Source organism: Poromitra crassiceps, assembly GCF_964638095.1.
Source record: "Poromitra crassiceps genome assembly, chromosome: 8".
NCBI lineage: Eukaryota > Metazoa > Chordata > Actinopteri > Beryciformes > Melamphaidae > Poromitra > Poromitra crassiceps.
Genome location: NC_139629.1, coordinates 39,916,692 through 39,929,593, shown reverse-complemented (window position 1 = coordinate 39,929,593; position 12,902 = coordinate 39,916,692). Strand labels below are relative to the sequence as shown.

General features: G+C 49.8%; 1 protein-coding gene across 1 annotated transcript in view; it reads right to left on the bottom strand.

Moving 5' to 3' along the window:
* The window catches only part of LOC310780707 (low-density lipoprotein receptor-related protein 1-like), a gene marked incomplete at its 5' end in the record, with an annotated part of 157,296 nt that overhangs the window by 136,037 nt on the left and 8,357 nt on the right, over positions 1-12,902 (bottom strand). Inside the window, 4 exons of the mRNA XM_083641218.1 lie at positions 1,484-1,606; positions 2,159-2,298; positions 3,224-3,361; positions 10,951-11,707. Coding sequence (XP_083497344.1) covers positions 1,484-1,606; positions 2,159-2,298; positions 3,224-3,361; positions 10,951-11,707 — 1,158 coding nt within the window. The remainder of the gene's footprint in view (positions 1-1,483; positions 1,607-2,158; positions 2,299-3,223; positions 3,362-10,950; positions 11,708-12,902) is intronic.

The following is a 12,902-nucleotide window of genomic DNA, read 5'->3' as shown; positions in this document are numbered from 1 at the left end:
ATAGCATGTGCAATGTGCATCCTGGATATAGTTGATTACAATAGCGTTAGCTCAAATGCTAATGTTAAACAGTATGTGGATGGACAATGCTAACGCCATCTCAGCACCATGTTCTGGGTTATTATACAGTCAAATAAAAACACTGATTTTGGTGGTCTATATTCTAACCAAAAAGGTCCACCTTGTAAAAAAAAAAGAAAAAAAAGGGGGGGAATTTACCCAGGGGCCGCCAGTTGCCCACCCCTGATATAGACAATAGCATGCTTGTGGCATGATGACAGACGTAAGGTGTGGCGCACGCAGACACTAAAATTGCCATTAGCGCCTCCACATAAGTGGAGGGAAAAGGCTTTTTGCCAGGGAGAGTTTATGGATGCTACGTCAGGACTGAGGAGGAGGTGGGCAGATGTGAGCGGCTGGGACAAGACTCTCGCCCGGGGACTGCAGAGAGAGAGAGAGAGAGAGCAGACACATCCCGGGCCGGAAACATCCAGACTAAACATGGCTGCATCATTGGAGCTATCATTCAGCAGAGCAGCCATGAAGGCACACAGTGAGCTTGTGTCCTTCGGAGAAAGGGCATAACCTAACCACTTACTTACTCAGGCTTAAATTAATCTGTCTGAACATTGTGCCATTGTCTCTTTAATAAAGCCAAACTGAACATAGAGTCTAAGGGCATCATAAAGTGAATCAATGTCGAGCATAAAGAGATGGAGAGGTACCAAGACAACAACAAAAAACAACAACAAGAAAGAAGAAGAATTCAGTGTTAACAAGTGCAAATACCTTGAAGCTCGCGGTGCAGTGGTGTGGCCATTCAGTGTTATGGCACTTTAGGCAATGTTTTGGGGGTACCTCAACAACACGGCTAATCCTTTTCCACATGGAAAATGGTCGTACCCCCTAGTCCCTACCCTGATCCTACCCCACCCACATACCCCCCTACCACTCCCCATACACACCCCTCGAAGCCCGACTCTCGACGACCTTCCTATCTCTAGCTACAGCCCCTTTTCCATAGCCCTGCACCCTTCCCTAACCAGGGCCCCTCCCACCCTCCACATCCTCCTAGCTAGCCACTCCATCTAACCACACCTTGAACCCCCACTCTGTACCACCTACCTATCCCTAGCTACGCCCCCTATTTCCTAGCCCCACCCCTTCCCTAAATGTCCGTGAGTGAGTGAGTGAGTGAGTGAGTGTCCTGACTTTGGCATCTTCTGCCCCACAGTGCTGGCAGCATAGAAAGCTGAAATGCAAAATAGCAATCTGAGGGAACGGCAGTTTGGTAAAAACATTTGGAACCCCCCCCCCATCGGCCCAAAGCAACAGCTTGAAGAGAACAGGCGACTTGAGGACATGAGCCTGCTGAGAGCAAGTTTTATTAGCCGGTTTTTTATTTCAGGCACACTTACAGATATCTGCTGGTTTTATTTCAGGCATATTTACAGATATCTGGTTTTATTTCAGGCATACTTACAGATATCTGGTGACTCGTCTGAACCATCTGGACAGTCCTTCTCCCCATCGCAGCGCCAGCCTTTGGAGATACAGGTCACCTGGTCCTTACATACAAACTGCTTGGGGCTGCAGGTCTTGGGAGCTGGACCAAAAGAAAAAGCAGATGAAAGACGATGTGTCATCATCAAGAAAAGCACTTGTGACTGGAAGTGATTTTGATGCACAAACACCATTCAAAAGGAATGCAGCTCACCACCACCGCATCTCAAATAGAGCCGTGAAGACAAGGGACTGTTACAAAAACGACCTTTTTTCAAAGACTTTTCAACAAACTATCCAGGATCTTCTGGGCTGGAATTATCCAGCTGAAAGGAGGATACATTTGAGCCCAGCAGGGCAAAGCAACATGCAAGGGTCAACCCAAGTTCACAACAATGTTTTTGTATCAAAGCGGCCCCAGGGGCAGCGTGTTCTGAGGAGAAGAAAAGTCCTCTACCAGTTTACTACCAGCAACAGTTACCTCTTTAACGTCAGCCTGTTTGTTGCTTCCTCCATCTCAAGCCTTTCTGCTTTTGATTTACTCTTAAGGTGTTTTTTCAAATGTCACCACAGAAGCTCTTTCATGTTTCAGAACCGGGCATTCAAATACTGTGTGACCCATGGGAAACTGCCGGGCTTGGTAGTTCTGTCTGACCCATGGGAAACTGCCGGGCTTGGTAGTTCTGTCTGACCCATGGGAAACTGCCGGGCTTGGTAGTTCTGTCTGACCCATGGGAAACTGCCGGGCTTGGTAGTTCTGTCTGACCCATGGGAAACTGCCCATAGTTCTGGGCACTAAGTCAGCAGAGATTGTTGAGGTATAACCACAGGGAAGCAGTACCACAGTAACGCTCATGACCCGTGGGCTGTCTGGCACTGCTGCCGACATGCTTCAACTCAGAGAAACACAGTCAGAGAAGCGCTGGACAAATGGACTTCTATCCATAGAGACACTGCGGAGCGCGTCATCATTCATAAAACCACGCCCAGAACGGGGGGGGGGGGGGGGGGGGGGGGGGGGGGGGTGGGCTGAAACAATTCCCAATTCTCAATGGCTTCCTTGTTTTGCTCGGGAGTACAAAAAAACTTTAATTGGCGATTATGTTTTTTTTACATTTGTTGTGCGCGCAGCCCACCACACAACAGCTTGTAGCTATGTTTAATTCAAGGAAAATGACTGCTGGTGTATGGAAGTGAACGGAGAGCCTTCCCCCGTGATGGGCGTGGCCTATTTCATGCAGTGTCTCTATGGCTCCTGCCAACAGTGAAAAAACGCATCTCGTTTGTGAAGAATATGCTGAAGAATACTAAAAGAATCAGTATGCAATGGTAACGGAGGGTTCAACTTCAACACTGTTAATAATAATAATAACAACAATAACCTTGCTCTAAAATAGCCCAATTAAAATGAAACTATAAATAATTAAAAACCACAAACCACAACCGCAATTATTCAATCCTTGTGTCATAAGATACTGTCTGAAAACGCTCTGTCTCTCTACTCTGCATGAGGGAGAATGAAGGTAAGGTTTTGCCAAATACTAAATATAAAGTGAAGCGTTTCCTTTTTAAACCAGTGGTTAAAACGTTTTGTGAGGAAAAAGCCCACATGGGCCGTTGTTTGAGCCCGGAGCTGGTTGTTGTTGTTGTTGTTACTGTACTAGAGTGCAGGAGCAGCAATGTTCTGGAGAGAGAGAGAGAGAGGACAGCCAGCGCCGACGGTCTCATTGTGATTCTCTGCAGGGACCTGGCCCTCTGCTCTGACTCGCCCTGGATGACTCCCCTCCACACTTGGCAGCCGCAGAGGTGTTTGGGGGAAGGGAGGGCCTGAGCACCGCGAGGGGGCTCCGGGATGTGACTGAAATCACAAGAGAGAGAGAGAGCGTGGTGGGGCTAGTGTATCACAAGAGAGAGAGAGAGCGTGGTGGGGCTAGTGTATCACAAGAGAGAGAGCGTGGTGGGGCTAGTGTATCACAAGAGAGAGAGCGTGGTGGGGCTAGTGTATCACAAGAGAGAGAGCGTGGTGGGGCTAGTGTATCACAAGAGAGAGAGAGAGCGTGGTGGGGCTAGTGTATCACAAGAGAGAGAGAGAGTGTGGTGGGGCTAGTGTATCACAAGAGAGAGAGCGTGGTGGGGCTAGTGTATCACAAGAGAGAGAGAGAGCGTGGTGGGGCTAGTGTATCACAAGAGAGAGAGCGTGGTGGGGCTAGTGTATCACAAGAGAGAGAGCGTGGTGGGGCTAGTGTATCACAAGAGAGCGAGCGTGGTGGGGCTAGTGTATCACAAGAGAGAGAGCGTGGTGGGGCTAGTGTATCACAAGAGAGAGAGCGTGGTGGGGCTAGTGTATCACAAGAGAGCGAGCGTGGTGGGGCTAGTGTATCACAAGAGAGAGAGAGAGCGTGGTGGGGCTAGTGTATCACAAGAGAGAGAGCGTGGTGGGGCTAGTGTATCACAAGAGAGAGAGAGAGCATGGTGGGTCTAGTGTATCACAAGAGAGAGAGAGAGCGTGGTGGGGCTAGTGTATCACAAGAGAGAGAGCGTGGTGGGGCTAGTGTATCACAAGAGAGCGAGAGCGTGGTGGGGCTAGTGTATCACAAGAGAGAGAGCGTGGTGGGGCTAGTGTATCACAAGAGAGAGAGAGAGCGTGGTGGGGCTAGTGTATCACAAGAGAGAGAGCGTGGTGGGGCTAGTGTATCACAAGAGAGCGAGAGCGTGGTGGGGCTAGTGTATCACAAGAGAGAGAGAGCGTGGTGGGGCTAGTGTATCACAAGAGAGAGAGAGAGAGCGTGGTGGGGCTAGTGTATCACAAGAGAGAGAGAGAGAGCGTGGTGGGGCTAGTGTATCACAAGAGAGAGAGAGAGAGCGTGGTGGGGCTAGTGTATCATTTGCGGTCACGTTCCTGTAAAGTGTCAGACTAAAGGGATTTAGACCCCGGCCTTTTTTGCGTCTGACAGTTCCAAAGTGTCTGGGTGAGACTCCCGAGTGTCATGTTTTTCCCAAATACAATTAGAAGCTGAAGGGTTTGGCGAGATCAGATCACAGCATTCCTATTATAGGAACAACAGGCTTTGATATTTGAGGAGATTACGAGACAACAGAGAGCGGAGGTTTTAAAATGCGAAGGCTTTGCCGCTTCGAGTCCCCCCGCTCTCGTCACAACAAACAATGGCACGCGGGGCGGGCGAGCCTCGCAAAGCCAATTCAGAAAAAAAGGTAATGTCGGAACACGGTTTGGTGCGACAGCGTGAGACACGACAGTGGAGCGTCCATATTAAACTTCGCAAGGTCCTGACGGGGGGTACAATTAGAGACGAGAGAGAGAGAGAGAGAGAGAGAGAGAGGGAGCTGCAAAAGAATGGACAGAGGCCAGTGACTGAATCCATTTAGATGACATGCACAACGCCCAATCCCTGGGAGTGAAGGAATGAGAGGGAGGAGCCATGAATGAGAGGGAGGAGCCATGGCCAGACGCCAACTTGTTAGCTTTGCTTCCTTTCAGCGTACACACACCAATGTCCTCCTCGTACATTTTGTATGGCGGTTAAAACACACTGGGTTTGCTTGTGCTTGTGCATGTAGCCATTTGATCTGCCTAAACAACTAACGCAGCCACACACTGACCTCGCCATGAGGCGGAGATGAGTGGACGTATTGAAACCTGCTATGTGTGGACTTCTTCTCTGGTCCGTGTGTGTGTGTGTGTGTGTGTGTGTGTGTGTGTGTGTGTGTGTGTGTGTGTGTGTGTGTGACGCGGCCGGGTTGAGCCAGTTGTTCCCTATGAGTGGGCATAAAACTGGAAATAAAACATTGTGGGTTCTAATTTTATCACCGCTTTTACGCACCAGCATGGAGAGACCACGGACGGGAGAACCTCTGAGCACCAGCACGGAGTGACCGCGGAGGGGAGAACCTCTGAGCCTAATTGGAGGTTGTGGTGGCTGAGGGGGGGGGGGTTGGAGGTTGGGGGTAGGACTGGCAAACCCCCCCTGGGCAGTCCCCTTTCAAAGCCCACTGAAATATCTCAAACAGAGATGTGAATTGTTAATTCAGTCGGCAAAGTTGCTTTTTTTCCACAGCTGCTGCCAAAACGCTGACAATTTTTGGAGGGTCCAAATCAGGCTGGGATGTTAACCGTTTGAGTCCATTTCACCTCAAAAGAGACTGAAGAAAGACTTTCTTTGGTCTCCTGGGATAGAGCTAGCAGCACACAGCAATCCCATTACATCAGGGTCCAGATCCTACTTACTACCCCGATCAGCCTCATGTCTTCCAGAGTGATAGAGGAGACATGTAGTGCTGCTTTGTAAGTGTTGATGCCAAGATGGAGAGAGGACTAGAGGACTAGAGGACTAGAGGACTAGAGGGCTGACACACATTGATGAATCTGATTGTCATATTTTAAGAAGTGTTCTTGTTATCTGGAGGATGCATCACTGTAGTGAGTGACACTAAGCTACACTGACTTAAAGCAAAGCCACCCTCCAGTGTCTTTTGTCATTTTTAAGACCATTCATATTTTTCTGACTATTCTGAGTCATGTCCTGGCAATGTTCATTAGCCACCGTGTTTGCCAATTAAATTTCTTTTTGACAAATAACTTGCTCAAGTGTCTGAGTTCAGACATTTAAGTTAGTTGCTAAAATGGGACGATTTACGACGATTACGTGTGACTACAAGTGGAACTACTAGAGTCATTATGTAATGTCACTTCGATTCCGTCTGAGGACGAGCTAGCACGTTAACTAGCTAGCTAGCTGTAGCCCGTTGCCTGCTGCTGTACTAATGCTGCGTTCCAGACAACTTGGAGGTCAGAATTTCCCAGTTGAAATTTCCTATTTCCAATCTTCAAGCATTCCAGGTGCACAACGCAGTTGTGTGTGTGTGTGTGTGTGTGTGTGTGTGTGTGTGTGTGTGTGTGTGTGTGTGTGTGTGTTGGGTGACATCAGACAAATGATTCTCTATGAAGTCGAGGTAGATCACCCAGCCCCCCCAAGCTTACTCCCTGGTGTATGAGGCATTTCCCTCATGCAGGGCTCTGGGCCTCTGTCCCTTAACAGCACTGTACATTGCAAAAAGCATTGCACAGAAGAAACGCGCGCGCGCGCACACGCGCACGCGCACACGCACACACACACACACACACACACACACACACACACACACACACACACAGCGGCACCTCCGAGCAGCTAATGAAAAAGTACTTTCAAAGCCATCTGTTCTTTTTCAAAATCCTCCTCATTTTGTTTTGATCCAATCCGCAAACATTGAAGACTCTTCCAGGCCCGTGGTGTGAAACCCTGTGAGACGGGATGGGACAGGGTAGGATGGATGGTGAGTGAGTGGTGTTGGTGACACCTTCTTCAGCAGCAGCCAGGTGATGGAGGCCTCCAGTCCAGACAGACAGACAGACAGACAGACAGCAGCACCAGCTGGGACGTAACACTGACCCACTTCTCCCCCCAAACTGTCTCTCTCAATATGGCCATCGTTGCTCCACAAATCCAGTCCAGACCCACGCAGCACATTCCAGCACCTTCTCATTGATTTAATGTGCGGAGCTTCGCCTCAAAAAGACACGCTTTTAAAAGAAGAGCAGTTGGATTTTGAGGAAGAAAACCCAACTTAATGGCTTTGGTTTGGAAATCAGGGGAAATATGTTGTTTCCCTTTGCCGGGGGGACGACAAATCGTTCACTGCTCTGCAGTGCAAGTCTTCAACAAGGATATCATGGTAGACTAAAACTGAGGCGAGAAAGACGAAAATACTAGACTCTGAAAATAATAAAATAAATAAGTAAAATAAATAGAAATATATTCAACATTTTTAAATCAAGGAAATTTCTCTGGCATTTCTACTTCTTTGCTGTATCAAAAACGTACCGAACCAAGACACCACTGTGTCGTATTGAGCCAAACAAAAACAGTGAATTTTGTGAAGCATTGTCACCCCTAACCCATATATAGGCAAAGTGTATGAGAAACAGCGACTTCATGCTGACCCCGTTACAAGTTTGCCTTTGTTTAACATAACACGCCACAACCATGGATGTATTAAAAGAACTGGATAGGGGACGAGCCACGCCCACCCATGCATTCGGACGGAGGCTGCTCACTGGCGCATGAAGCCATCATGGGGGGTTTTTCTTCCTGGTTTTACTTCCTGACCATGCGGCCTCGGGCGAAGTGCGCATGTGTGCCATGACGTATTCCATGATGTCTCCCACCCCTCCCACCCATGGATGTATTAAAAGAAGGAAATACACCCGTATACGGCTCTATTAAAATGATTTAATAAATAAAAGAGTCGTTTTATACTTGGAGTGACACCCGGAAAAAGTTCCCCTGGGTTTAACAGCTGCCGGGATCCCCATGCAAGTGGATGGGAATTTTCCTTTCTGGGCTGCATGGCGTCACGTGACTTGCAATACAGAGCTTCACCACCATGTTCAAATGGCTTCACAGCCCAGCGCTATTCCTGGGGGCTTGGCCACAACGACTGTCCTCCGAACCCATACAGAACATCGACTCAGCTGAAAATGTTCGCCAAGCAAATTGAAATGTGAAAACTACTTTTGTTTCACAAGCATGCGTCCAACACTGAGCTCCTTCGCAGTGTTCAACCAACCCCGTCCGCTTGTGAATCATTTCTAGGCCGAGCGATAGAGCACATGGATTATATTCAATGCTGTTAAAAGATAAGAGTACAAATGGGAATCTGAAATGACTTGAATATAAATGCATGGGTCTTGGTGTGTATGACGGAAGGTGACAGGAAGGAAGCTGGAGAGAATGTGACGGGGTGGACAGGAAGCTGGAGAGAACGTGACGGGGTGGACAGGAAGCTGGAGAGAACGTGACGGGGTGGACAGGAAGCTGGAGATAACGTGACGGGGTGGACAGGAAGCTGGAGAGAATGTGACGGGGTGGACAGGAAGCTGGAGAGAACGTGACGGGGTGGACAGGAAGCTGGAGAGAACGTGACGGGGTGACAGGAAGCTGGAGAGAACATGACGGGGTGACAGGAAGCTGGAGAGAACGTGACAGGGTGGACAGGAAGCTGGAGAGAACGTGACGGGGTGGACAGGAAGCTGGAGAGAACGTGACGGGGTGACAGGAAGATGGAGAGAACATGACGGGGTGACAGGAAGCTGGAGAGAACGTGACGGGGTGACAGGAAGGAAGCTGGAGAGAACGTGACGGGGTGACAGGAAGCTGGAGAGAACGTGACGGGGTGACAGGAAGGAAGCTGGAGAGAACGTGACGGGGTGACAGGAAGCTGGAGAGAATGTGATGGGGTGACAGGAAGCTGGAGAGAATGTGACGGGGTGACAGGAAGGAAGCTGGAGAGAACGTGACGGGGTGACAGGAAGCTGGAGAGAATGTGACGGGGTGACAGGAAGCTGGAGAGAATGTGACGGGGTGACAGGAAGGAAGCTGGAGAGAACGTGACGGGGTGACAGGAAGGAAGCTGGAGAGAACGTGACGGGGTGACAGGAAGCTGGAGAGAATGTGACGGGGTGACAGGAAGGAAGCTGGAGAGAATGTGACGGGGTGACAGGAAGGAAGCTGGAGAGAACGTGACGGGGTGACAGGAAGCTGGAGAGAATGTGACGGGGTGACAGGAAGCTGGAGAGAATGTGACGGGGTGACAGGAAGCTGGAGAGAATGTGACGGGGTGACAGGAAGCTGGAGAGAATGTGACGGGGTGACAGGAAGCTGGAGAGAACGTGACGGGGTGACAGGAAGGAAGCTGGAGAGAACGTGACGGGGTGACAGGAAGCTGGAGAGAATGTGACGGGGTGACAGGAAGCTGGAGAGAACGTGACGGGGTGACAGGAAGCTGGAGAGAATGTGACGGGGTGACAGGAAGGTGGAGAGAATGTGACGGGGTGACAGGAAGGTGGAGGGAACCATCGCTTGAGAGTCAAAGCAGGGCTGTTTCTCATCACCCATCACTACTCCCTGCCGCCCGGTCCTCCATTGTCGAGTTCGGGTCTTCCTGAGAGTTTCATCCAGTGAGAAAAAATGTGAAAAGCGACCACAGTATGTAATTAGACCCCTGAGGTCAAGTTTGAAGTGATTTCTCTGTGCTCAGTTTTGCCAGATTTCAAAGCAAGAATCCGTGCTTTCTTGTAAGTAACAATTAAAACCAAACAAACGAGGACCACGGGGGGAAGAGAACGAGGCCAGAGGAACTCGTCGTTGTTATTCCTGGATTTTTGTGGTGCATTAATTATTCAGACGGAAGGCCTGTTGTTGAACCACAGAGTCGGAGCACGTTAGATGAACCACAGAGTCGGAGCACGTTAGATGTGAAACGGGGAATTCTGCAGTATAACACGGTAGAAAGCCCCAAACTATTCCCAGATGCCCAGAGTTGAAAAGAGTGTCAGAAGATCAAACAGCAGAAACAGTAGCTTAACACTTGACATGCACAGTATAAGCCAATGTCCAATGCTGCGTCCGTCCTGGCCTGGCCACTGCTTTGGCTGTTGAATCCACTTCTTCAATGGCAGCACTGTGCAGCAGTGCCCCATCCACTGGAAACAAGCACGTAGCTTTATGCAAGCCAAGCCACTGCCACTTTGCCGGCTTACTGCGCACACACAATATCCATAGGCTATTCAAGTTCTAATCCTCAACAGTCCTTTTCAAAGAGGTTGAACATGCACAAACAACAGTTGAACCTCCCTCACGCGTCACGGCACAACAAAGAGGTGCAGCGTTGACCTCGGAGGTAACCCCATGAGGCTCTGCGGGACGTCCCAGGGACACAGCCAGGTAACCCCATGAGGCTCTGCAGGACGTCCCGGGGTCACAGCCAGGTAACCCCATGAGGCTCTGCTGGACATCTCGGGTCACAGCCAGGTAACCCCATGAGGCTCTGCTGGACGTCCCGGGTAACAGCCAGGTAACCCCATGAGGCTCTGCTGGACATCTCGGGTCACAGCCAGGTAACCCCATGAGGCTCTGCTGGACATCCCAGGCCACAGCCAGTGCCACAGATAAAGACACAGAAAGAAGCAGTTTGAGCGAGTGAGATTGATGGACCAGGACAGGAAGTACTACTAAGGTCAAAAGGTCAGTGCTATGGACACCGTGACCCCGGAGTGTGGCCGGTAGGCAGACGCTATGAGGCGGGTGAGGGGACATTTGTAATTTGTAGCTACAGAAAATAACCGGGGTTACACTTATGTTATTGTGTGTTAGTGTGTTAGTATGTAAGTCTGAGCCATGTTACATAATATGCGCTGTATCGCTGCAGCACTTAATTTTGACACCATTGGTTTTAACCATTGCTTTTGGCCGTGATGCCCCAATAAGTTTGTATTTATCAAAGGCCAAAGTAAGTGGTCTTGCCCTGAAAATGACTTAATTCCAGGCCTGATGGACAGAAAGATAAATGTAAACACGCCGACGGACTGACGAAGGAGAGTTCCTCTACAGCCACTGTGCAGCACGGCTCTGTGCAGCACGGCTCTGCAGCACGGCTCTGTGCAGCACGGCTCTGTGCAGCACGGCTCTGTGCAGCACGGCTCTGTGCAGCAGCACGGCTCTGTGCGGCACGGCTCTGTGCGGCACGGCTCTGTGCGGCACGGCTCTGTGCGGCACGGCTCTGTGCGGCACGGCTCTGTGCGGCACGGCTCTGTGCGGCACCGCTCTGTGCGGCACCGCTCTGTGCGGCACCGCTCTGTGCGGCACCGCTCTGTGCAACACGGCTCTGTGCAGCATGGCTCTGTGCAGCATGGCTCTGTGCGGCACGGCTCTGTGCGGCATGGCTCTGTGCGGCATGGCTCTGTGCGGCATGGCTCTGTGCGGCACGGCTCTGTGCGGCATGGCTCTGTGCAGCATGGCTCTATGCAGCATGGCTCTGTGCAGCATGGCTCTGTGCAGCATGGCTCTGTGCAGCAGCATGGCTCTGTGCAGCATGGCTCTTTGCAGCACGGCTCTGTGCAGCATGGCTCTGTGCAGCAGCATGGCTCTGTGCAGCATGGCTCTGTGCAGCACTGCTCTGTGCAGCACGGCTCTGTGCAGCATGGCTCTGTGCAGCATGGCTCTGTGCGGCACGGCTCTGTGCGGCACGGCTCTGTGCAGCATGGCTCTGTGCAGCAGCATGGCTCTGTGCAGCACGGCTCTGTGCAGCACGCCTCTGTGCAGCATGGCTCTGTGCAGCCATAGAGGAAAAGTCAACCCAGATTCAGCTGTTATGAAAACAGAATATGGGAGCCACAAAATGAGGGCTGGACCACATAAATTGAGGCATTCATTGCAAAGTGAGATGGCTGTAGATCCTCTCTCCGGCTTGCTTCGATCCTCTGAACCTCACAGAAAATAACTACTAGTGTTAACTCATTGATACCTGATGCAGCATTTGCGTGTAGCATTTGTGTGTGTATCCCTTTAAGACCATGAACCGCGTGACGCGGTTTTGCGGTCTTAAAGGGATACACACACAAATGCTGCATCAGGTATCAATGGGTTAAGAGAAGGCATGAATAATCTAATGCCACTACTACACAAGAAGATGTATTTGAGTTCATGGATGAAATGTTGATGTGATTTGATGAGAGTGGATCCCTCATTAGGTTCACTCTAAAAGAGGAATGTGTGTGTGGCTCAATATAATTGCCAGGAATTGAATGTTAAACAATGCACACATGAGTTGTGATGCACTTCACATCTTAACACAGAAGACATCTTTGTTCAGCGCTGAAGGCCTTAGATCTTCACATTGTGAAACACAAAGGATCTCACTTCACATGAATGTTCTTCAGAGCGTCTAATAAGACTCAGACACTGGAGTCCCTGCAGGACATCTCATCTCATCGATCTGTCTGGATGATTGACCACTTGCTTATAGCAACGCTGATGAGCAGTTTTCTATCCACCTTATTTCTAGCTGCCATGATGCCTGATGGGTGTTTCTTCCGCTTCCGGTGTAATAGACTGTTTTACAGTCTATGATTTTAACTTGACAAAAAAACGTCTATGAGGATTTTACAGCAGAGCCATTCTGCTCTACAGCCGTGTCGCTCGGTTGCTGGGATAACGTAATGCACTGTGGGTAGTCGGCTACTGTGGCTAATGCTAGCGGCTAGCGTAATAGTTGCAGTAAAACGCCACTGAATGACCAAATTGATTTAACTTTTAACCATTTCGAGTAACACTGTTTCCATACGGACCCCCAGCGTTGGTTAGTTGTTTATAACGTGACTATATTTATAACGTCCTCCAATTCAGGTCTGCAGCCGAGTATAACAAAGGAAATGGCAAGCTGCAACAATAAGTCACGTTAAACCGGACCTTGTACCCACAATTATTTTTTTACAGTGGGGCATTCAAAAATAAGGTGGATACTTGAGTACTTTTTTTTCTCTCTCTCTCTCTCTCTCTCTC